Genomic DNA, 27252 nt, shown 5'->3' with positions numbered 1-27252 from the left:
CTAGTCTACCCAAACACACTTACTTTAAGTCACTAGCTATGCACCTAGTAAACGCTGCTCGATTATGTATTCCGGTACACTGTCGATCGACACACACTCCTACGGTGGGAGAATGGTTTTGGCGGATCTCTAAAATAGAAGAGCTAGAGGAGCTAGTTCACATTTCTCAGGAACGAATCACAAAATTTACGAATACGTGGGCATGTTGGATTCACTTTAAAACGACACAACGTTTCCGAGCCTATAGCCCTTGAATAGTTGAATATGTGGCGACTGGACTGGAGGCCTATTGACCCACATGGGCATACCGTACTGGAGAACGCTTAGTGATGACAGAAGAGATTCAACATAGCATCATCCCCCTCCTACCTCCCTGTTCCCTAATAGGCCCCCTTCTACCCTCCCCCTTCCCCCTTTAAGTTTTCCCCGCCTCCCCCCCCCCCCCCGTTTTTTTTTTTTTTACTTCTTCTTTCTCTCTTCCTCTTTTTCTTTCTTTTTCTCTTTCTCTTCTCTTCTCTCTCTTTCCTCTCTTGCTCTTCCACTCCCTTATTGAAGATTGGTCCCTCCCCTGACTTATAACACACTACTACATGAGGCTCTACGGTGAATGTAGGATTTGTACTCTCTCTTTAGACAACTCCCTCACCTGCAGACACACCATCAGGGAGTTGATACATGTATAACTGAGAGAACTCCTTAACTTTAATATTGTACTTTTCTGTCTGACTGTTTCCCACTAAAGTGTTGCATATATCTGTGATTATTGTATTTTTGCATCTCAATAAATGTATTATGGAAAAAAAAAAAAGGGGGTTTTGTTAATTTCCAAATGAACAAATTTTGACAAATTTAATCGAAAAACGATTTCGGAAAACAAAACAAATTGCACATGTCTAGACCAGTAGTAAGCATATAAGCTCCTCTAGAATTATAACTGACCCTCTGAGGTGTGCTACAAAGGGCTATTGATAACATTGTGAGCTTTTATAAGACTGCAGATATTTCGTGTTTTTGGTGAGTTTATTGAAAAAATATGTTTCTTTAACCTCCCTGGCAGTAATCCCGAGTGTGGCTCGGGGTTACATTTCAGTACCATTAGCGGTAACCCCGAGCCACACTTGGGATTGCATTGCAGAATCCTGGTGCAGGTTACTTACAGTGTCCCCAGGATCCTGCAATGTCCCCCCCGCTGTGTGTGCGGGCTCTGTCCTCCGCCCGATGCTCTGTGTGCCAGGCTCTGTTCCCTGCGAGCGTCACAACACATGGGGAGCGGAACCTGGCGGCAAAGTTAAAAAAACAAAAAACATAACACATACAATACACTTACAGATTACATTACTGTAGCAAATCATTTCACATCCCTTTTTTCCCTAATGCTTTGTCCAATGCCCTGCATGCAGTTTTATATTATATATACTGTTCTTTCTGCCTGGAAACTGGAGATTGTCCATGGCAACCAAAAAGCGGTTTTCGACCAGCGATAGTAAATTAGAACTCTTGCAGAATTGAGTGATAGTGAATCATGGGGAAATTAATTGTATTATAATTATATTATTTTTTATAATTATAGTAATTTATTATATTATAATTTATGATTTGGTGTTTTAAACTTTATCATACTACTAGACTCTTGTTTGGACAGATTTAAGTGAGTTATTACTTAGCCCTTGTACACACAGTCGGACATTCCAACCACAAAATCCGTCAGATTTTTTCTGATGGATTTTGTCCGAAACCTGTGTTGCATACACTCGATCGGACAAAGTTGTCGGAAAATCCGATCGTTTGGAACGTGATGACATTTGTTTGTTACAGCGGGGCTATGTTGAGGCTAGTAGCCAATAGCTTTGGTCTTGTAATTTGATCTGAGCATGCGTGGCACTTTGTCCATCGGAATGCTCTACAAACGATCAGAAAAAGTCCAATAGAGCCCACACACGATCAGATTTTCCGACAATATAATCCAATCGGACCTTTTCCCATCGGAATTTCCAACTGTGTGTACAGGGCATAAGAATTATAGGCCTACGATATAAAAAGCAAAATTTCTCTGCAAAACAATGTACCACTTTGAGATTAAAAAATCTGACATAAACGGTATGATTAGGGGGGTTAAACATTAAATGACTGTTGCCTGACAGTCTCAGACCCACTGACTTTGTCTCTATGACCTGGAACAGTCACATAGATCAGGAAAGAAAAGAAAAGTTGTGAACACTTATCTGCTAAAAGGTCCTTGGCCAAGGACTTGGGCAATACTGAAGCCAGGGGGTTTGCTTAACAGCCAGGAAACTAGCATTTCCACAAGGAATCACCTGACCCTTTTTGGGAATGTAACACATGTCAGTGCACAATAATGATAAAATGTGTTGCATTGCAACACAGGAGCGTTGCCTTTGTGCATTGGGATGCCATTATTATTATTATATATTATTATTATTATATTATTATATTATTATACAGGATTTATATAGCGCAGGCAGTTTATGCAGTGCTTTACAACACAAGGTCAGTACAGTTACAATTCAATTCAATAGAGGAGGGATCAGAGGGCCCTGCTCATTAGAGCTTACAATCTAAGAGGGATGGTCAAGAGATACAAGAGGTAATAACTGTGGAGGATGGTCTGATGTTTAAAATAAATGTACAGTTGTCTATTACATTGTGCAATTCTACTATTGTACTTTTTTCTCATAGAAAATTAATAACAATTATTGAAAATAAAATAAATGTACAATTGTTAGGTGGGGGCCGCAGTGCAAAGATATAATCATGGCCTAAAGGGCAGTAATATTGTATAGTAATCTGAAACTAGAGATCAATACTTAGACCCCTTTCACACTGGGACGCTTTTCAGGTTTTAAAAAATAAAATAAAAATCCCTAAAAATAGAGCCTGCAAAGTGCCTGAAAAGTGCCTCTCAACCCACCCAAGTGTAAAAGCATGAGTGCTTTCACACTGGGACGGTGCACTTACAGGACAGGATAAAAAGTCCTGAAAGCAGCATCTGGGGCGGTACAGCAGCACTGTATACACCGCTTCTCCAACGTCCTTGCCATTGCAATGGTTTACAGGTGCTTTTAACACCTTATTTGCCCTCTAGCAGGGGTTAAAAGCACCCTGCTAGCGGCCGAAAAGCGCCTTAATAACAACGGTAAAGCGCCATTAAAACTAGCAACGCTTTACCGCTAACGTCCCCCTGACCCAGTGTGAAAGTACACTTAATGCGGATGAGTGAATGCTGACTGCTTTCTATGGGTTGTTGCTCTTTGTTCTTTGCTATAGTAGATGAGCTTGATTCTATACATGTATTATTTAACCCCTTGATGTCTAAGCCTTTTTCTGGCACGTGTTGCTTACAAGTTAAAATCAGTATCTTTTGCTAGAAATTTATATATATATATATATATATATATATATATATATATATTTAGCAGAGACCCTAGAGAATAAAATGGCGGTCATTGCAATATTTTGTCACACTATATTTGTATTTTGTCTTTCAAACTAAATTTTTTGGAAGAAATACATTTCATGAATAAAAAAAAACAAAAAACAAAGTTAGCTCAATTTTTTTGTATAATGTGAAAGATGATTTTACGCCGAGTAAATAGATACCTAACCTGTCATGCTTTAAAATTGCGCACACTCGTGGAATGGAGACCAACTACAGTACATAAAAATCTCTATAGGTGTTGCTTTAAAAATATTTAATGGTTACCAGTTACAGAGGAGGTCTAGTGCTAGAATTATTGCTTTAACTCTAAACTCTGGTTTGAACAGTTTAAATTTGCGGGAAGGACTTGCGCATGCATTTGCTTCTGTGCATGAGCACAGAGGGATGGGGTGCTTACATTTCTTTTTTCTTATTTATTTATTTTTAAAAAATATATATTTTTTGCACTGTCCCTTTTTTAAATTATTATTATTATTATTCAGGATTTATATAGTGCCAACAGTTTGTGCAGCGCTTTACAATATGAGGGCAGACAGTACACTTACAATACAAAGCAATACAGGAGGGATCAGAGGGCCCTGCTCGTCAGAGAATACAATCTAGAAGATCACATTTATTGCTGTAAACATCCCTTGTGACAGTCATAGGCAGTGACAGGTACTCTTTATGGTGGAATCTGGGGACTATAATACCCCCAAATCCCTCCATGGTACTTAAAAGCATTCAAAACGCCAAGTTTAGCTGTTATGAATAGTGTCGTTTTGTTAAATCTGGCGCCTTTAAGGCTCCAGTAAATCAGAAGTGATGTCATGAAATCGCTTCCAGGTTACTAGATCTGAGACCTAATCAACGATGATCCCGGCTTTTTTTGAGTCTCCGGCCAGTCAGCAGACACAACGGCTGGTCGCTGCCAGTGGGACAGGAGAGCCTGCGTGAACCATGGAAGGCGGCCGGAGGGGAAGGGACGTCCCCTCCCGCACCTCGTGATAGCAGCTGAGCAGCTGATTAGCCACATCAGTTGTTATTACAAGAAAGCTCTAAACAACAGTACCGGGCATCACCCTGGTACAACAACCTCTTGAAGCAGAAGGCCGCATATATGCGTTACGTTGGCGTCAAGGGGTCATTGTTATTACAGGTACTTAGCACTTTACATATATACTATACATTCACATCAGTGCTTGCCTTCAGGGAGCTTACAATCTACATTTGTTAAAGAAAAAAGAATACTCTGAGTGTTTTAAACTGGTCTAGGAAGAAAAATGTATGTTTTCCTGTATCATCATTTAGAAATATAAACTCGATGGACGTTTATTTTTTTTTAACTATACTTCTGCCACCCACCCAGTAGGGCATTGCCCATACTTACACATCTAGAGGGCTCCTTTAATATAAATGTTGATGGTGGCATTGTGGAAAAAAAATGATGGATCTATCCTGAAAAGTGAATGAACACATCAACAAAAAGTTCTTTATTGAGAATAATAGTGACTCTCCATTCTTGGCATTTAGGGGATCATTATCCATGAGACCCACTTTGTCCCGTGTCTTGGTTGGAATGCCACATTAATAAAAGTAATTGAGCAGCTAGAGATGTATAGAAAACACGTATTAAAAGCTTCTTCCATCATTCTATGGCTCGGGCCTTTGAGTTGCTGTGTGCTTGGATCTACATTGTCTCAGCTCTCGGGTCCATTTTTCATTAGTATGTCAGCTGTGTAGGAGGCTGGGGGAGGAGGCTGGAGGGAGGAACAGCATTTGGCTCCAGTGATTTGGAAAGGCTTTGGCATTATCTCTGCATCCCTTTTGTAAACATGGTCACCACAGCAACCATTACTTTTGGATCATGGCTTGCCTACTTGAGGCCAGTCTAGTAGGGGACTGCTATGGGGGGAGGTTAACTGAGGAGGGAAGATGAAGCTGGTGGTGGAGGCCGAGAGGAGGGGAGAGGGCAATGAATAGTGACTGTTTCTTATAAAGAATCTAAGGATGCCCCCCACCCACTCTTCCCCAACGTAATGCTTTGGTGCCATCCTGTTTATTCAGCTATAGATCAGGAGGCCAAAGACCTCGTGGTAACCCTTTCTGTGTCAGAATGTTCCTCATGCTGATACATCCTTTTAGTAATTCTTGCCCTAGTCGTAGACATTAGTTGACTCACAGAGGGGATGTTTTGACATCTTTAGTATTTGGCTTAAGTTTAAATTGACTCTGATAAGCTGTGGGGTGAATTGCAGGTCCACCAGATGTTTTCTAATTGTTCTGAGGAGAAGGGAAAGATTCTGGTGTAAATAAGCATCTGTCAAGAACTATCAACAGTTAAGTTAAAGCAATCTGCATTTTGTCTGGTCAACTGATAGCTTGACAGTTCTTATCATTATTTTTTTTTTCCTCAGTGAATGCCTTAAAGTGGACCCCTAAGATTTAACACCTAAATAAAAGACAGAAATGAGTTGATTTAGTAAAACTGGAGAGTGCAAAATCTGGTGCAGCTCTGCATAGTAGTCAATCGACTTCTAACTTCAGCTTGTTCAATTAGGCTTTGGGAAAAAAAAAACTGGAAACTGATTTCTCTGGTTTCTACGCAGAGCTGCACCAGAGTATGCACTCTCCAGTTTTAGTAAATCAACCCCAAAGTGTTATCCAGAGTGCAAAGAGCAGTGGCATCACTAGGGTTAGTGTCACCAGGTGAGCTAAAACATGGTGTCACACCCCCCCCCCATAATTTAACAATAATTTAACAATGGTAATAGTGGTGTCGTTAATAACTTTTAAGCAACTAGCAAATTTGGATAACAATATCATTTGAAATTAATAGAACACAAAGTTTACACTTTTTATGTCATGTGACAGCAGGAGCCGGATAGAGCAGTAGACACTGGGCAGGCTAGTGCATTGGACTCTCTCCTGTCTAGCTTGCTACAGTGCCCCGCAGGGCCCTGGGCAGGCTAGTTTTAGGCCGGCAGACAGTGCACGGTCATGGTGCGCACCCAGAAACCAGCCTCTGTTGGTGCCAGTACGCAGATCTGTGTGCTGTCATGGATAGGGGTGACACCATCATGTTCGGATATCACTTCCTACTTGATGGTGTCACCCCCTTTGGCGGGTGTCACCCGGATACAGTCCACACCCCCATAGTGACACCACTGTCAAAGAGCAACTGATATGATCAGAATATTGGCTAGTGGGGTTGATTTCTATGAGTTACTGCACTTTGCACATTACCCGTGCTCTGTCATGTAGGGTTAATCTCTATATTAATTATTTAATAAGGCAGAGTAAAGGGCAAGATGAAGTGTCCTTTAGATAGCATTTACCATTCATCTTACATTGATCTTATTGTTTGATATTGAACATGTTCACACCCACCAACTGTCTTCTGCATTTTTTACCTGTAATCGTATGTAGTTATGCTACGTACAGTGTAGGTTGTATGCAGTACAACACCTGTAGAATTTCACATGTTCAAAATGTGCTGTTAATGATTTCTGTACTTCCTCACGGACCACCACTGCATGACAGGTACTTTTGCACTGCCCACCAGCCACTGCACCGACATATATTTATGTATCTAATGCCACTGTAACAACCTACACAGCATATTTCTTCACTAAATGCCACTGCACCCATGTACTCCTCCACAAACTGCCACTTCCACACTGCACTTCTAACCACCACAACTACTAACCACCACTGCACTCATGTACTTCTCCATTGACTGCTACTGCACTGATTTGTACTTCTCCATTAATCAGCATTGCACCTATGCACTTCACCACTAACTACCAGTACACACATGCACATCTGCACCCATACAAATCTCCACCATACCCTACTGTACCCATGCACATCTCCACCAAACGCCACTACGCCAACGCCCTTCTTAACTAACCACCACTGCACCAATGCACTTCACCACTAACTGCCACTGTACCCACGTACATGTCTGCTAACCGTCACTGCATCCATGCACATCTCCACCAACCATTACTGCACCAATGCCCTTCTCAAGTAAGCGCTACTTCACCAATGAACTTTACAACTAAATACCACTGTACCCATGTACTTCTCCACTAACCACCACTGCATTCAGGCACTTCTCTATTGACTGCAGCTGCTTTGATGTGTACTTCTCCACTTAGCAATACTGCACCTATGCATTACTTTATTAACTGCCACTGTGCCTACACACATTTCTACCACCGCTGCACCAAAGCACTTCTCAACGAACTGCCATTGCATCAATGCACTTCTCCTCTAACCACCACTACACATAAGCACTTCTCCTCTAACCACCACTACACCCATGCATTTCTCCTCTAACCACCACTACACCTAAGCACTTCTCAAATGACTGCAGCTGATTTGATGCGTAGTTCTCCACTGACTGTCACTGCATTTATGAACTCCTCCACTAACCGCCACCCATGCATATCTCCATTAACAGCCGCTGCACCTATGCACTCCCCCACTGATCGCCTCTGCAATCACTCACCACTACACCCACATACTTCTCCACTGACCTCTACTACACCTTTGCATTTCTCCATTGACCACCAGTACACCTACATATTACACACATACACTTCCTCTGACACACACTGCACCTACATTACACCTGCCCAGCACCATACCCACACACTTCTCTACAATCACTTTTCCCACACACTTCTATACTGACCATTACTGCACCTGCACACTTTTCCACTGGATGTTGTCAAGATAACTGCACAAAAGTACCACAAACTTCTACTCTGTGCTATACATTACATTTTCTTAACCGCTAAACTCTGTATACAGTATTATATTGTACTTTTTGAAATGTTTAAAGAATTCTGTATTTATCCCACTCAACAAATTTGTACACTTTTGCTAGTTTTGATTTATTTTAATGTGATCTGCTTTGTGTTGCTGACTGTTGTCTGTGGAAGAAGAAAGGTTCCCTCCTAAAAATCACTTCTTTGTGTATATCTGCACCAGAATAAAAAAGTACACTCTGCTTCTTCTGCATTCCAGTTGTTTTCTGTTTCATGGGGACGAGGTGGATCTGCTCCAGTGATCTCTTTGCATGCTAACAGTTGGAGCGGCCTTGAGTGGTGATTTTCAAGTGAGATCAGTCAGCGACGTGAAAATGCTACAGTATGCCAGAAATAATTAAACTGCCAGAAAGTTCACGTTGTTTACCTTAATCTGAGTTTTCTGTTATCCAGTGCAACTAGATTCGAAGATCCATTCACCTGCTTTTCTTACTTAACTGCAGCAGAGAAAAATCAGTTCTCTCCCTCTTGTAAACAGGGCTGTGCTATGTGATAGGGGCTGTACTATATGTACGCCTTGGTAAAAACCAATATTCTGTGTCTTTAATCTGCATTTCACAGCCTAAATTTCAGATTTAACTGGAGTGTATCTTTGATTAATGCTTTAAAGATTAAGTTTAAATTTATTTTTTAAGCAGCATAAAATACCATAATTACATTTAATGACATATGTCCTTTGTGCTGGTTCTGGCTGTCCTAGTTGTAATCTTCCATCCTCAGCCCCACAACCCTGCAGTGATAATCTTTTGTGTAGAAGAAAGTGGCTGCACACTGGAACGAGAAGTTTGCTTGACAGGAGTCTTTATTGTCGCATGCCAGACAGATTATACAGGACCAAAGTTAACAGGTTAACTTGTGAACAAGCACGGTATAGCCATGTGAAACGTTAACTTTGGTCCTGTATCATCTGTCTGGAATGCGACAATAAAGATTCCTGTCAAGCAAACGCCTAGTTCCAGTGTGCGACCACTTTCTTTCTTCTACACAATCCAGCCGGGGCGAGTAGACATGTGCAGAGTAAAATATTTCGTTTCGGAATTTCGTTTTCGTCCGAAAAATGAATTTATTTAGTTAGTCACGAAATTCGTTTTTATTTATTTAGTTTTTCGTTCAAAAATTGCATTCTTCCGAAAATCCACATGAATTACGGTCGAATCTGTCTTTGAAGGCTCATGGTGTCTGTCGAATGTATAAAGAAGATTCGACGGAGCTAGTATATAGCATACTTCGTGAGAACTTTAGAACCCTATTAAAGTCTATGGGACTCCAACGTTCAAAATCTAAAGGGCTTATTTTAAAGGCTAATATGCAAGTTACTATCCTAAAAAGTGTTTGGGGATGCGGGTCCTGCCCTAGGGGACATGTATCAATGCAAAAAAAAAGTTTTAAAAACGGCCGTTTTTTGGGAGCAGTGATTTTAATAATGATTAAAGTGAAACAATAAAAGTGTAATATTCCTTTAAATTTCGTAGGAGGGGGTGTGTCTTTCTTTGTGAAATGGTAGGGGTATTTTTGTACCCCCTTACCATTTCAAACAGGGGGGGCGGGATCTGGGGGTCCCCTTGTTAAAGGGGGCTTCCAGATTCTGATAAGCCCCCCACCCGCAGACCCCCACAACCACCGGCCAGGGTTGTGAGGATGAGGCCCTTCTCCACATCAACATGGGGACAAGGTGCTTTGAGGGGTCACAGACACCCAAAGCATCCTCCCAATGTTGAGGGCATGTGGCCTGGTATGGTTCAGGAGGGAGGGGGGGCCACTCTCTCGTCCCCCCCTCTTTTCCTGCGGCCTGCCAGGTTGCGTGCTCGGATAAAGGGTCTGGTATGGATTTTTAGGGGGACCCCCACGTCAATTTTTTTTTTTAATTTGACGCAGGGTTCCCCTTAATATCCATACCAGACCTGAAGGACCTGGTAATTGAATTTGGGGGACCCCCACGCTTTATTTATTTATTTATTTTATCAATGACTTTCAATGAGTGTTCTCTGTATTACGGAGCCGACAATTCATAATGGCTGTGAGTGATTTTAAAGGACTTTTTTTCCTGCATAAATGACACTTTGTGCAGGGACAGTTCTAAGCACCAGAAACATGTGCCCCTTCACAGGCATACTATAGACACCCCCCAGCTACGAAATTTAAAGGAATATTACACTTTTATTGTTTCACTTTAATCATTATTAAAATCACTGCTTCCGAAAAAACGGCCATTTTTTTTGCATTGATACATGTCCCCTGGGGCAGGATCCAGGTCCCCAAACACTTTTTAGAACAGTAACTTGCAGAATCTTTTCTCTCTGTCAAATCTTTTTTCTCTGTCAAATATTTTCTTTATATAATCTTGGACTAATAGAGGTAAGGTTAGGCACATTCGACCACAGGTTCTATAGACACAGATTGTTATTGTCAGCGTCACGTCGAATCAACTATTCTATATCGAACTGTTGTAACAAGGAAAATGAAAATAAAGCATATATTTATGTCGGATCTTTTGTTTTTCGGATTCTGTGCTTTCGTTATCGTTTGTGAAAATGAAAACGAAAATACCTGAAATTTGGACAAAAATGCATTCGGACGAAAACAAATGCACATGTCTAGGGGCGAGCACCTGTAATGATATCACACCTCGTTGGCCTGAGCGGTGCATGCTTTGTGTAGTGGTAATCTTCTGGTGCTAATACAGCCACTGGACCTGTCATAGGGATCAAAACTTCCAACTATGCTTCTCCTTGCTCCCTCCAATCAAAAAAGCTGTACTAAAGTTTTCAGCAATAAAATGCACTCTACGAATGAAGGAGATTGACCTTTCTTTAATCTGCCTATCCTCCATTCATAGCATAATTTTAATTTATGGAAGATATAGTACAGCAATGAATGGAGGAGGGGGTGGAAAGGGCAGGCATAGTCAGCACTCTGGATGAGTACCTATGACAGGTCCAGTGGCTGTAGTGACTCTCTACAACACAGGAATATTACCACTGTGGGAGTGTTGAGGGGATGTGGGGGGGGGGGGGGGGGGCAGATGATGGAATATTACAACTAAGACAGCTGGCACCAGCACTTTTCATTAAATGTCAATACTGTCCCCAGTGCTGATTTCAAAATAAAAATAACTATACTAAGCCCTTAAGTTAGGAGCTCCTGGAGTAGCTTTTGTTACTCATTGAGTTACATCTTTCTGGTGGTATGAAGTTGAAGGAAGAAGCAAAGGAGGGCTAGAATTTAAGCCGATGTGTAAAGGCTGTGATCAAGATCTGGATTACACATTGGCAAAGCTATATCATCATTGTATTTTACTTATTTTATTTTACTTATTTATTACTATTTTATTATTATGACAACTATTCAATAGGTACCCTGTTTTGTTTTTGCAGTATGTTGAAATTATGAGCACCAAGCAGTGTGAATTGGACCAATTTGTGGCGGAGGGCTATAAAGCAGCTCTAACAGAAGAACGACGGAGATATTCTTTTCTGGTGGACCGGCAATGTGCGGTGTCCAAGCACTTCAGTGCCTACCACAGCAAGGTACAGCACAAAGTTGACCAGTATTGGCACTGGACGTCATCACTACTGATAAATATACAGTATACACAGCTGCTTTATTATAGGGTCAAAGGGGTATTTGTTCCAAGACCACTTAACACGTAAGCCTTATCAAAGGCCAAAAGATATTACTAAGATGAAAGAAGAGGTCACAGCTAACTGCGGTAATAGTTTCACTGCCCTAGACTCACTTGTTTTGTTTTGAAAGTAGGAGAAAATTCTGATCGCTCAGAAAACTAAGCATATCTCAGTTATAATATTATTAGTCTATTATTTTAGTTTTGATGTTAATTAAGATAACAAATACTGTTTATAAATTCCTTTACAAGTATTTTTTTTTAATAACAAGTACAGTTTGTTCTATGCACCTACTACTCTGAATATATGTTGCTATTCCTAGCAAGACATAAGTGGAATTTTTTTTCTTAATTTTAAATAATAAAGAGACCCTTCACCCTCAACGAAAATACTAACCCTCTTGTATTACATTGTATTGTAACTGTATTTCCTCCCTTTATAATGTAAAGCACTGTGAAAACTGTTGGGACTATATAATAATAATAATTATAACAATAATAATAATAACTATTATTATTATTGTTGTTATAATAATAATACTAATAATAATAATAATATACCACCCCCTTTCTAGATACTGTTATAAAATTATTACTATTCTTTCTCCAATTTTTTTTTGTGAAGATAGATTGTCTAGTTCTAGCTTTTTAGTGTGTGTGATACAATAACTGGATCAAGCAAACTCAGATTCAACCAAGAATAGGCTAATTTAAATCGTATGTAGAATCAACAATCCAATTTTGTAGGGACATGATTATGATGTCCAAACACAGCTTGGAAAATTAAAGAAAATTGGGCTGAATTTTTAAAGGAGTTTAGAATGTTCACTTCAATCTTTTGAATATTCACTTCAATTATCCAGTCATGTAAAACGCAGCTGCACATGATTGGGTATTCAGAGTAAACAGGAATTTGCTTTTCATGTGATTGGATAATTAATGTGAATATTCATACAATTTTTCGAGTGAAGATTCTCAACTCCTTTAGATAATCAGCTCAAGATGTTAACAGTACATACATTTTTTAAGCAGTCTAATTGGTTGCCATGGGCTTCATAATCAAGTTCCTATAAAACAGTGTCATTGATTCTAAAGATTTAAAATGTTAAATTAGCCCACTCTTGGTTGCATCTTCTCTCATTGTCTTAGTGGGTTTAATAGACAACATTGGCCAACAGTTTTGAAGATGTTTTAGGTGAGTTATACATGAATGTATATGTAGAAAGTAATTTAAATAAAAGGCAAAAGTTAGGCAAAGCTATGTTAACTTTAGAGTGGGGAAGGGTTATAACCTCTGTCAAATTTGTATTACCATGTCTGTCTATACTGGTGAGTTTTATCTTTACTTCCTGTCCAGAAGACCTAAGAGGAAGTAATGATATTTTTTGGTCTGTTATATATACCAGTCACACTGTTCTGTTATATATGTACAATGCGTGTAATTACAATACCTGTTGATCCTACCAGAAAACAAGTTTCTCCTATACACTAGCAGCCTAGGTCTTCCTGCCTAGGTAGGTTACCTTTGTGGGTAAGTGGGGGGGGGGTCAATAGTAGTAAAATACTTCTTGTTTTTGCTATCTGTGTCCTATTGCAAGATTACCCCCCCCCCCCCAGGCCACTAGAACCAGTGTCCACACTGGAAGGTTTCCCCTCTATTACGGTTGTAGGGACAACTCAAAATGTGTGCTTATCTTTTACCTTCACTATTAATGATAATTAAACAGGACAAAGAGAGGGTGAATCTCCCTAACCGGTGCAGAAGTAGCAATAAAAACTTGTCAGGTGTTCTAATTCATCTCCACTCTGTCCAAAACAAAAAATAAGTTTTGCCTTTAGTTATATTTTAACTAGTCACTGCCTTTTAAAGTGGTTGTAAACCCTTACAAACCACCTTGACCTACAGGTAAGCCTAGATTAAGGCTTACCTGCAGGTCCAAGAAATATCTCCTAAACCTATACGGTTTAGGAGATATTTGCCCGAAGACGGGCACCGCTATCTACGGCGCATGCGCGGTAGACAGCGGCGCGCAGGCGCACTGAGGGGGGCATCGTCGATGACGGCAATGCCGCGAGTCTCGGCTCCCGTGCGCATCGCTGCTCCGGCGAATCACAGCGCCGGAGCAGCGAGACCCACGGAGACCCACGGAGACCCACCAAGAAGATGGACGCTCGGAACTACAGGGGACAGCGGTGACTTCGCTGGCTCCTGTGTCAGGTAAGTGACACATAATGGACTACTATGCAATGCATAGTAGTCCATTATGCTTTGCCTTTACAGGGAATGAAAGCGGAAGTAAACTCATCAGGGTTTACTTCCTCTTTAAATAGTATGTATCAAGTCAGTCAATAATGGCCAGTTCACACCAGAACGCGTTCTGTGCTCACTTCCCGCATCACATTCAAAATGCACTACAGTTGTGATCTGCATCTCAATATTAAGTTAATGACACCCAAAACACGGGTGGCAACGCAGTGCAGTTGCCCACACCAGAACGCATGGTACAGAAGTACCATGTGATGCAGTTGCAGTGAGTTTCCAAAAGTAGTGCATGCACTACTTTTGGTGCGGTGTGATTTAGGCCCATTCTGAATGAGCTGAAATGACACCACACAGAACTGCATGTGAATCGCACAACAACACACAGCATTTTCAGCTGTTCCCACTGAAGTTGATTGGGTCCAAAAGCTCTTCACATTTGTTGCTGAAAAGAAGCTCATGTACTTTTTTTTAACTTAAAGCTTCAAGCAACCCTACAATCAGGAGGGAACAGGCACAGTTTAACAAAATTGAATTCTTGATAATGAGCATTTTGGAGATTCAAGATACAAAATGCTCAGGTGGGAATGGGACCTCAATAATTGCTTTCCCAAAAGTGAAATAACACGTGTCTTCCTTTGTGATAGGCTCTTCTTAAGGTGGAACTAAACCCAAAGATTTATTTGTTTCCCAAAATATGCTTAGCATAGAAATGTTAAATGAATATTATGCTTGAAGGCCAACCCAAGGCACAGCAGAATGTTATTGTATCTTTAATTTTCTCATGAATACTGTATTTTTTTTTTTTCATTACTTCAGGAGCTGTCTAAACTACTCTTTGTAAGTGAGGGAGCAGAGGCACAACCCTGAAAATGGTGTTCATAGACACATAGAGGAGCTTAGAGAGCTCCAGAAATAACAAAATGACAGTAATGACAGTAACAAAAAAGATTTAAAAAAATAATTAAAACTATCTAGGCCCAGGAGTTGGTTTTTAATTAAACATACCAATGTCGTTTTCATTTACATTTTGTCTATTAGCGTATGTGCAGTAAATGCTACATTCAAGGCATTGGCTATGGTAATAACTGTCACAGTTGTCAGTGTGATTATGTCAGCTCTCAACCAAGCTTTTAAGCCCTCAATGGCTGGTATCATAGTTTGTCATGTGTGCAGCACCATGGCAAATACAGATCTAAATAGAAGCTTCTAGCACTGACCTCAATAGATAGGAGGATTTAGTCTGCTTTAAGCAACTGCTTACCATGTTTTATAAAGGAGCTTTTTTGGCCATACTTCTCCTATGGATCTCAGGGGCGCCAATCGTTCGGCACTCCTGTGATTTGTTTTCAGCTGACAGCAGACTGAAGCCCGCTGTAGGCTGATGTCACAGAGCCAGTCCAGGCTCTGAAAAGATCCCAACCATATGGTTGGTATCTGCCCAGAAGCCTAGAATGCCACCTGGTTCAGCATCTCAGCGATCTGCTGAGAGCCTGAGCCAGTCCCTCCTGTCCCCTCCACAACCCAGCACTCCAGTGAGCACTGGAGGACAGAGCAGAGAGCTGCCGACTGACAGTCACAGCTCTCTGCTCAGAGCGGAGGGTGAGAACTGAGCGATCAGTGGTGTTTGATCACTCAATTCTCACTACAGAAGCAGCGGGGGACAGATGCAGCATCAAATCAATGCTGCGTCTACCTAGGTGAGTATAAAAATGAATATAAATGTTTGTTTCTTTAAAACACTGAACTTCTCTTTTAAAACAGATTTTTTTCTATATTTTTATAGGTGAAGGAACTGTTAAGTGCCAAGCTACCGTCATGGCAGCAGTCATGTACTCAGCCCACAAAACTTCCAGAACGTGCACTGATGCTTGTAAAACAAACTGCTAATGCTTCGACTGAGCTAGTCATCTCAGATCCGGTGCCAAGCACTAAACCGCTAGATGTCCCTCCTGAACTAGTTCCGCTTTTAGGTGGGGGACTCTCTTTAAACCATGTAAGGACCTGCTAACTTTCTTGTGTTGAATTGTATTATAACTGTACTGTCTACCTTTATTTTATAAAGCCATGCACAAACTGTTGGTGCTATATAAATCCTGAATAATAATGATGTAAGTGCATATTAATTGCTTTCGCTTTAATTGTGTAAAATCGTACACAAGATATTTATCTAGTCAAACAAAAAAAGGCCTCTGTAATTTAGTGTACTTTCTTAAATCTAAAGTTTATAAAAAAAAATCCCAAAAATGTATAAAAAAAAAACAAAAACAAAAATCCATAACATTTTAGCCATGTAACTTTATAGTACCTGTAACAAAGGATGCTTCACATTCTGCAGGCAGCTGGATCCTGTAGAAAGTTTCAGTGCCAGGATTCCGGTCCTCTTCCTGTCTTGAAGCTCTGAAACTACAATGGTTAAATAAGATCTCCAGGCCAACTCCCCCCCCCAATTTTTTTTTTTAAAGTCAGATGCTACAAATACTATAGCTGTTGACTTTTTATATTAGGGCACTTACCTGTCCAGGCATCTAGCAGTGTCCTCACCCGAGCCAATTCTTTAATCGGCTATCAGCCACCATCTTGACTAATACCGCATACACACGACCAGACTTTCTGGCAGACTAGGTCCGAAGGGATTAGTTTGTCGAACAATTCGATCGTGTGTGGGATACTCCAATCGGTTTTCAAATAAAATCAGATGGACCTAGAAATAGAACATGTTTCAAATCAATCCGACGGACTCAATTCCAACGGACTAAAATTGGGAAAACCGTTTGTCTGTGTGCTGGTCCGACAGACCAAATACGACGCAAGGGAAGCTATTGGCTACTGGCTATTGAACTTCATGTTTAGTTCCGTTTACGTCATCACGTTCAGAACAAACAGACTTTCGAAAGGACTTAGTCCGTTCGTGTGTGGCCAAGTCCGTTCGTTCGGAAAGTCAGTCAGAACTCCTTCGAAAGTCTGTCGGGAAGACCATTGGACCTAGTCTGCCGGAAAGTCCGGTCGTGTGTACACAGCATGAGAGAAACCAACGGTGAAACTGTGCGGCTTCACAAACGATTTCCTACTGCGGATGCGCGAAGTGTGCGATGCTCTGTGAATGGGCTGCAGTCTTCTGCAACCTGTAAAGTGTCCCAGAAGGCTGCAGGGGTAAGACGGGGGGCTAAACTTACGGTTCAGTCCACCTGTCAAAACCAGGTAGCCGCTCCCCCCAAAAGGGCCATCATCAATGCAGCATATGCAAACCATACCTTTTATGTGTGGGGTTTGTGGTTCAGTGACAAATATAAGGGCTCATGCACACTGCAGCTCAAAAAAAGATGTTTTTACAGGTGTTTGAGCTTTTATTAGATTAAAGTGGAGTGGGGTGGGCTAAAAAGAACCAAAAAGCCTTTCACTTAACAGTACATTGGTGCACAAGCACACTGTCATTTTCGGAGTATACTATTAAAACTGTAATTTTTTAACAGTTGGATTTTGAGAGCACACAAACAACAGCAAATCATGCTAACTGCATGGCTGCTGGTGCTTTCTGCGAGGCACAGTGTCAATGTGCCAATCTCAGTACATTGCACTGTTTACTTTTATTTTACAGAACTTTCTTGAAATGTCACTTTTCAATAGTGTTCTGTTAACCACAGCGGCCTTACGCTCCCAACCCACTGGACTGAAAAAGTACTGCATGTAGTTCTTTTCTCAGCACGCACCACAGCAACACTGATGGGAACTTGCCCCATAGAAGGAAAGGCATATGTATCTGCTGTCCATCTGTTAGGTCACACCTAGTCCTGCCCAGCGATTTCTGGATTGGCAGCAATGCCTCTATTACAGAAAGCCTCACACTGTGCTACAGTGTCTGGGAGGGGGACCATGTGAAACAGGTTAAGAAGTATTTGGCTCAGTCAGGGAAGGTAAATTAAGTTTGGCACTTTATGAATCTTGTACAGTACAACAGAGCATCTAGGTGTACCTTAACTTTTCCACTATTTTTTTATTTCGATTTCTAAAAATTTTCAGAGAATGTCTGTTCAAGAAGTTCTTCCAATTCCTAATGGAGAAAGTCTTCATCGCACAAGAGGGTCTCGTGATATGGGAAACCCTGTTCTTATAGACCCATTATCCACCAATCAAGTGGTCCCTCCAGTTCCTTCAACGCCAGCTTCTCCCACACCGCCAACCCCCAAGGCCAATGAAATGTATTCATGCACCTTACCCATACCACGCAAACCAGCCTCAGAGAACAGATTGGCCACTCTGGGTAAGTATTATTGTCATAATGGCCCTGTATTTATTAAGAATGTCAGTGCTGGAGTTTTAACAGGCATTTTTTTTTCTTTGATTAGTGGAAAATAAAACCCTACCTCGGATCAGCCCCCTCTCTGTCTTACCTCCTCGTGTAGAGCGACGTAGAGTTCAAGCGATCTTCTCACATACGGCTTCAGAGAACAGCACCTTATTAAACTTCCAGGAAGGGGATATCATCCTTCTACTTGTGCCAGAGGCCAAGGATGGCTGGCATTATGGAGAAAATGAAGCCACCAAGATGTAAGTTATGGCTGTGTAGTAGCCATGGTGATTTCACTGACTCACTTGTCCTTGTAGGGTGTGTGTTGTGTAATAAGCCCAAACAGCTGCATGCTGATTTCTCATGAGGATCACTGGATGGAAGCAGTCCCACCAAAATCCATTTTACTAATGTAATTAAATATAAACTACAAATATCAGTTTATATTTAAACACGATAAGTCCTTCGTTTTACAGTTTTTTACAGTTTTTTCTTTTGTAAGTAATCTGTTGGTAGTCACTAGTCAGTAGAGATGGGCCGAATGACCCCCTGTTCGGTTCACACCAGAACTTTCAAACATCATGAAAGTTCGGAACCAAATTATGAACCCCTTTGAAGTCCCGAACTTGGGACCCGAACGTGAAAAATCTAAAGTGCACATTTTGAAGGCTTCTATGTAAGTAATTGGACACACAGTGTTTATTGGGGTCCAGGTACTGCCCTGGGGGACATGTATCAATGAAAAAAAGGTCATTTTTAAATGAGCAATGAATTATTGATGCTTAAAGTGAAAGCATATGAAAATGAAAAGTTCCCTTAGTCCACCTGTGAATTGGCACATGTGTACTGTGTATAGAAGCTGTGTTAGCAATAATTTAATTTATAAAGCCCAAACATTTTTTTCCCTGCAAACTTTCTTTATTTTGTAAGCAATGGCTTGGGGAGCCCGTCTGTATGATAAAGTCACAATGTAGTGCACTGGGAACAAGATTAGAGATTTTTGTTGCATAAATTCTGGTGTCTCTACCACAGACTTTGGATAGAAGTAACGGGTGCAGAAAAATTGGTCTTTGAGTGTCGCTGGCGCCTTCACACCATAATCCTATAGAGGTACTCTTGATGAAAGTAAGAATTGGCCTTTCTGTCCAAAATTGCAATGATATGCACCTGTCAAACAGGTGGCAAAAATTGGTCTTTGGGAGTCGGTAGCGCCTTCACACCATATCCCTATAGAAGTACTCTTGATGAAAGCAAGAATTGGCCTTGCTGTTAAAAATTGCAATGAAATGCCCCTGTCAAACAGGTGTGAAAAAATTGGTCTTTGGGTGTTAAACTTACACCAAAAACATTCCTCCGGGTGAAATCAACACCCTCAACACTAGGCAGCCTAGAAGTCCTGCAGAAAATCCACAACCCAAAAAGACATTGATCAGTGACATCAGCATTAGGGGCTTCATAGCTGCTGATAATCCAGTACTGATTGATTTCGATAAAAGTCAGACGGTCCACGGAGTCTGGACCGTCTGTGGGCAGTCTGTGGACAGACGCATTCTATGATCAGTAACAAAACCTCCAGCAGCACTGAATGCCCATTCAGAAAGCACGATGGATGCGGGGCAGCCCAGCAGCTCAATAGCATACTGCGCAAGTTCTGCTCAGTGGTCTAGTCTCATTACCCTGTAAGCCAGTGGATTATCGACTGGAAAGCATTACATCACAGTTTTTTCGCCCCTAGATAATCGTCCACCATGTGATGCAGATGCTGCCGATTGGATGTGGAAGCTGACAACCCTGGGCGGGCGAGGACTAAAAAAATTCAGAAATGCATTACTTAGGTGGCCACCTTCTCCACTGCTCCTCTCTTGACCAACAGAAGCCTCAAAACTAAGTTTTTCATGACACTGTAACCTACAGGAGTCAGGAAAAGCATTTGATAAACTCCTCTTTAAGGCGTCCTCTAGAGATTTAATCTTCTGCACTCTCTGTGGGGACGGGATGAGTTCTGAAACTTTCCCCTTATAACGGTGGTCAAGGAGGGTTGCCAACTAATAGTGATCCTTTTCCTTTAAACCACTTATTCTTGGGTTCTTTTGCAGGCTTTTAACCACTAGGTATCCGCGCTATAGCCAAAAGACGGCTGCAGTGCGTACGGTAGTTGCCGGGAGGATGCCAGTTGCGGGTAAATTCTGTGCTGCCCGTGTCCCTTGGACACAGCTAGTCAAAGATTGCTGTAAATGGCAAATCACAGCGGCCATTTACAGCGCGATCGGGGGGTCCAATGAGATATGATCTCATATGTAAACATATGAGATCATCTCTCATCGCCGGCTTTCCCTCCTCGCACCGAGACAGCGTGTGGGGAGAGAGAAACGAACGCTGCAGCGTGAGTAAAAAAAAACGGAAAATGAAGTGCCCACATGTCCCCACTGTCAGTGCCAGTGCCATCTGTCCCCACTGCCATCTGTCCCCAGTGCCGTCTGTCCCCACTGCCATCTGTTGTCAGTGCCATCTGTCCCCAGTGCCACCTGTTGTCAGTGCCATATATCCCCAGTACCACCTGTTGTCAGTGCCATCTGTCCCCAGTGCCACCTGTTGTCAGTGCCATCTGTCCCCAGTGCCACGTATAAGTGCCATCTGTCATCAGTACCACATCAGTGCCACGTGTCATCAGCGCCACATATTAGTGCCATCTGTCATCAGTGCCACGTGTCAGTGCCATCTGCCAGTGCCACCTGTCAGTGTCACATGCCATCTGTTATCAGTGTCACGTGTCATCAATGCCATGTATTAGTGCCATCTGTCATCAATGTCACGTGTCGTCAGTGCCACGTATTAGTGCCATGTGTCATCAGTGCCACGTATTAGTGCCATGTGTCATCAGTGCCACGTATTAGTACCACGTGTCATCAGTGCCACGTATAAGTGCCATCTGTCATCAGTGCCACGTGTCATCGGTGCCACATATTAGTGCCATCTGTCATCCATGTCACGTGTCATCAGTGCCACGTATTAGTGCATCTGTCATCAGTGCCACATCAGTATCACATGTCATCAGTGCCACGTATCAGTGCCATCTGTCATCAGTGCCACGTCAGTGTCACGTGTCATTGTCCTGGTGCTCCAGGGCCTTCAAAAGTGTAATAGGTAGTCAACAAGCTAAATGTGTCATTTATGCTCCTAGAACACCTGACGGTGCTCCCTGCATGTTGGGCCTCTCTAAGTGGCTAGGCTGTGGAAAAGTCCCACACGTGTTGTATCGCCATACTCAGGAGGAGTAGCAGAATTTATTTTGGGGTGTCATTTGTGGTATACACCTGCCATGTGAGAGAAATAACCTATTACAATGACAATTTTGTGGAAAAAAAAAATCTTCATTTTGCAAAGAATTGTGGGAAAAAATGAAAACATCAAAAACCTCACCATGCATCTTACTAAATACCTTGGAATGTCTACTTTCCAAAAAGGGTCATTTGGGGGGTATTTGTCCTTTCCTGGCTTGTTCGGGTCGCAAGAAATGAGATAGGCCACCAGTACTTCAGGTGTGATCATTTTTTTATGATTTGCACCATAGCTTGTAGACGCTCTATCTTTCACAAAGACCAAATAATATCCACTAATTTGGGTTATTTTTACCAAAGATATATAGCAATATAAATTGTGGCCAAAATTTATAAAGAAAAATTAATAATTTGCTAAATTTTATCACAGAAACAAAGAAAAATGTTTTTTTTAAAAAAAAATTCGGTCTTTTTTCATTTATAAAAAAAAAAAAAAGAGGTGATCAAATACCACCAAAAGAAAGCTCTATGTGTATGAAAAAAAGGGCAAAAAATGTATTTGGGTACAGTGTTAAATGACTGAGTAATTGTCATTCAAAGTGTGAGAGCACCGAAAGCTGAAAATTGGTCTGGTCACGAGGGGGGTTTAAGTGCCCTGTTATCAAGTGGTTAAACATGAGGGAGCCCATGCACAGCAAATTTGTGGAGGCATAAGAAGCAGACTCCTTGGGGTCACTGAGGCCGCGTACACACGGGCGGACTGTTCGCCCAACTTTGTTTGTCAAACAGTTTCGGCAAACAGTCCGCTCAAAATTAGCATGGACGGACATGGCCACACACGGCACTTTTTGAGCGGACTGTTTCAGCGAACTGTTTGACAAACAGTTCGCTCAACTTTTGAAATGAACGGACTCGCCCACGTAAGGCGGAGGCAAATCCGCCCATTTCGAGCGCGTGTACAGGTAGGCGGGGCCCGCTAAGGAGACGTCGCGGGCTCCGCCGCCTGGAATGGACTTAAAGGGGAACCCCAACGCCGAAAAAAATCGGCGTGGGGGTCCCCCCAAAGTCCACAACAGACCCTTGTCCGAGCACGCTACCCGGCCGGCCAGGAAAGGGGGGCGAGCGAGCGCGCCCCCCCTCCTGAGCCGTACCAGGCCGCGTGCCCTCAACATGGGGGGGTGCCTTGGGGAAGGGGGGGCCGCGCGGCCCCCCCACCCCAAAGCACCTTGTCCCCATGTTGATGAGGACAAGGGCCTCTTCCCGACAACCCTGGCCGTTGGTTGTCGGGGTCTGCGGGCGGGGGGCTTATCGGAATCCGGGAGCCCCCTTTAAGAAGGGGGCCCCCGGATACCGGCCCCCCACCCTATGTGAATGAGTATGGGGTACAATGTACCCCTACCCATTCACCTGTGAAATAAAGTACAAAAAAAAACACAACACAGAGAAAAAATATTTTATTGCACAGCTCCGGGGGTCTTCCGTCTTCGGGGGTCTTCTCGCCGGACTCCTCCGCTATCTTCGTGTAGCTCTTTTACTAGCGGAGGAGCCCGGCTTTCTTCCTCCCCGCCGCCGGCCTCTTCTCCCGACTTCGGGGGTCTTGTCCCCCTCTTCGGTTCTTCTGCCGGGCCACCGCGCCTTCTTATAGCTCTTTTACAGGCGGTGTCCCGGTCTTCTGTCGCCGCTGCCTTCCGTTCTTCTGTCGCCGCCTTCGGTTCTTCTGCCGGGCCACCGCGCCTTCTTGTAGCTCTTTTACAGGCGGTGGCCCGGTCTTCTGTCGCCGCTGTCGCTGTCGCCGTCGCCGCCTTCCGTTCTTCTTCTTCTTCTTCTTCTTCTTCCCCAGGAGATGTTGACACGTCGCTCTCTCCGGCCGGAATGCCAGAGCCGCGCTGTGCGGTCACTTATATAGTGACAATGGGGCGGTGTCACATGGTATATGTCACATGGGTTGGTCACATGGTGACCCCGCCCCCTTACGATGTCATAGTCCCCATGTGACATCAACCCATGTGACCAACCCATGTGACATATACCATGTGGCTCCCGGATTCCGATAAGCCCCCCGCCCGCAGACCCCGACAACCAACGGCCAGGGTTGTCGGGAAGAGGCCCTTGTCCTCATCAACATGGGGACAAGGTGCTTTGGGGTGGGGGGGCCGCGCGGCCCCCCCTTCCCCAAGGCACCCCCCCATGTTGAGGGCACGCGGCCTGGTACGGCTCAGGAGGGGGGGCGCGCTCGCTCGCCCCCCTTTCCTGGCCGGCCGGGTAGCGTGCTCGGACAAGGGTCTGTTGTGGACTTTGGGGGAACCCCCACGCCGATTTTTTTCGGCGTTGGGGTTCCCCTTTAAGCCCATTCCAGGCGGCGGAGCCCGCGACATCTCCGTCGCGGGCCCCGCCTACCTTCACACGCGCTCGAAATGAGCAGACTCCTCCGAGCGGGAACAGTTTGCTCATTTCGAAAGTAGCCTACACACGGGCGGACTGTTCGCTCAAACACAGTTTCAGCGGACAGTTTTTCGGAATTTCCGAAAGACTTTGTCCGTCAAACTGTCCGCTGAAACTGTCCGCTGAAAGCCCACACACGAGCGGACTGTCCGCCCAAACACTGTTCAGCGGACAAGGTTGGGCGAACAGTCCGCCCGTGTGTACGCGGCCTGAGGATTACAGTATCTGTTACTGCCTCCTCTCAGCCATGTACAAGGGTTCTGGAGATGGAAAACCACCTCTTTCTATTTGACGTATGTCTTCCTCTGCTTCAATGCCTCTGAAACTACCAGAATCCTCCTCTTCTCCCTCCTCTTGTGTGTTCTGTGGCATAAGAACAATGGTGTCTGCATAAAATGGTCCTTGAGAGGAAAGGAAGTCCTCTTCTTCGTCCCACTGCTCTGCCTCGAGTGCCCTGTCCATACTGCCATGCAGAGTCTGCTCCAGCAGGAACACAACAGGGATTTTGTCACTGATGCATGCATTGTCACGGCTCACCATCCTTGTGGCCTCCTCAAATGGTAACAGTACAATGCATGCATCCTTTATGAGCAGCCATTGGCATGGGGAAAAAAGGCAGAGCCGGCCTGAGCCTGTCATTGTGCCATACTCACATTAGTATTCGTTGATGGCTAAAGTTGAGTTTCACCTGGTGGGCATGTCACCAATCAGACGGTTTATGAGCAGGTTGAATGCCCACTGAATTTCAGCCAACCGAGCATTGGCTGTCTATGAGCGTCTAAAATGGCTACAGACTCTTCTCGCCTGCTTTAATAGATCTTCCAACCCTAGGTACCTACAGTATTTAGGAAACGCTGCACCACCAAATTGAGGACACGTGCCAGACATAGCACATCTGTAAACTCTAAGGGCGGACAGGAGGTTTGTGCCATTAACACACACCACCATTCCTGGCTCCAGCTGGCATGGCATGGATTACCTCTGGGCCTAACCCTGCAGTGCTACAAGAATCTCTGCTCTGGTGTGGTTGCTGTCCCATAGAAACACCAGCTGAAGCACTGCATGGCACCTTTAAGGCTGGCTCATTGAATAGCCCTTTGAACGCTTAGGGGGTACTTGAGGTCCATAGGACAATTCAGCAGAAGAGGGTATGGAGGTGGAGGAAGAGGGGGAGGAGGGGGTAGAGCTGACGAATCTCACATCATCACCAGTTGTATGGAGACAAGCTGAGGCACTGAGCCCTGTCCTGCATCCTTCTGAGTTGCAAGTAGAATTACCCAGTATGATGTGAACAAAATATATCGTCCCTGCACATGCTTGCTGGAACACGTGTCAGCAGAAATGTGGACTTTACGGCTTACTGCCTTGCCCATGATACCACAACATTGCCTTCCACATGATGGTAGAGAGCCGGAATGGCCTTACGTGAAAAGAAATAGTGACTGGGAACCTGCCATTGTGGTATAGCACATTCTGGAAATTCACAGAAGGGGGTAGAATCAATCAGGTGGAAAGGCAGAAGCTGTAGAGCCAGCAGCTTTATCAAGCTTACATTTAGACGCTGGGCATGTGGGTGGCAGGGACTGTAATTTTTTTTTCCGCTGCAGCAGTTTTGGCAGATAAATTTGCCTACAGCTGGTGATGTCCTGCTTGCAGATGTGCTGCAAGAACCTCGGACACCCTGCACTATACCATCATCCCTGTCAGTGGAGGCTGCTGAGAGGTCATGAGGTAAAGCAGGGACAGACTGAGGTGAGTAAGGAGAAGGGACAGATTTCTGCCCCTTTTGTGTGGCTTTTAGGTACTCTTGCCAACGAGTGGTGGGAGGTTACTGTAAATGCTGTTCAGTGGTTCAGAGAACGGCCGAACAGCCAAAGTTCGCCCATCCCTACCGGTCACCCCCATACGAAATATCCCAGCAGAATGTAGGCATTTACCTAAGCTTATCTGAGTTAATTTAACCACTTGCCGGCCGCTTGACGGCGGCAGTATGGCAATCCTGCGTAAATCGCCACAGCTGTACAGTGGGCCCTTTAACCACTTCCCGACCAGCGCACGCCGATGTGCTTCGGCAGAATAGCACGGGCAGGCATATTGGCATACAGGTATGTCCAATCTTAAATGCCGCCCTAAATGCCGCCCCCGTGAGACGTTCTGCCTAGCAACAAGTGACGCTGATCTCTGCTGCATGTGATTAGAGCAGAGATCAGTGTTCACTAAAAGAAAGCCCAGCCCCCAACAGTTAGTAACACACCCCTAGGAACACTTAACCCCTACACTGCCACCCATTGGTTAACCCCTTCACTGCCAGTGTCATTTACACAGGAATCACTGCATTTGTTTAGCAGTGATTGCTGTATAAATGACAATGGTCCCAAAAATGTGTCAAAAATGTCTGATGTGTCCGCCATAATGTCGCAGTCACAATAAAAATCGCTGATAGCCACCATTACTAGTAAAAAAAATTATTAATGAAAATGTCATAAAACTATCCCCTATTTTGTAAACGCTATAACTTTTGCGCAAATCAATTAATAATCGCTTATTGCGATTTTTTTTACCAAAAATATGAAGAAGAACACGTATCAGCCTAAACTGAGGGAAAAAAAAGTTTTTTTATATATTTTTGGGGGATATTTATTATAACAAAAAGTAAAAAATAATGTGTTTTTTTCAAAATTGTCGCTCTATTTTTGTTTATAGTGCAAAAAATAAAAACCGTAGGGGTGATCAAATACCACCAAAATAAAGCTCTATTGGTGAGAAAAAAAGGACGTCAATTTTGTTTGTGAGCCATGTCACATGACTGCGCAATTGTCAGTTAAAGCGTCGCAGTACCGAATCGCAAAAAGTGGTCTGGTCTTTGGCCAGCAAAATGGTCTGGGGCTGAAGGGACTTTCACTGTGTCAAAAACTGTGGCATGGCAGTCCCATCCCTGTATCTATTTCAAAAAAGGAAACCCCCTTATTGGGACTTTAATAGACCACCAGCACCACCAAAAGTGCAGATAAGACATATATTTTTATTTTTACAGTACAAAATGATAAAAAGAGACACACAGACTTTTTGTCTGTGTGTCTCTTTTTAT

The 27252-nt window shown here is 43.3% G+C and overlaps 1 protein-coding gene across 1 annotated transcript in view; it reads left to right on the top strand.

Annotated features, from left to right (window-relative positions):
• Window positions 1-27252, top strand: part of LOC143934121 (BAR/IMD domain-containing adapter protein 2-like) — a 250433-nt gene that overhangs the window by 197666 nt on the left and 25515 nt on the right. The window contains exons 7-10 of the mRNA XM_077457444.1: window positions 11649-11801; window positions 15943-16152; window positions 18177-18417; window positions 18503-18704. Of these exons, the coding sequence (XP_077313570.1) occupies window positions 11649-11801; window positions 15943-16152; window positions 18177-18417; window positions 18503-18704 (806 nt within the window). The remainder of the gene's footprint in view (window positions 1-11648; window positions 11802-15942; window positions 16153-18176; window positions 18418-18502; window positions 18705-27252) is intronic.

Source organism: Lithobates pipiens, unplaced genomic scaffold (assembly GCF_037356315.1).
Source record: "Lithobates pipiens isolate NorthernLeopardFrog02 unplaced genomic scaffold, aLitPip1_a1.2 Scaffold_27, whole genome shotgun sequence".
Taxonomy (NCBI): Eukaryota; Metazoa; Chordata; class Amphibia; order Anura; family Ranidae; genus Lithobates; species Lithobates pipiens.
This window is presented reverse-complemented; position numbering and strand designations above follow the sequence as displayed.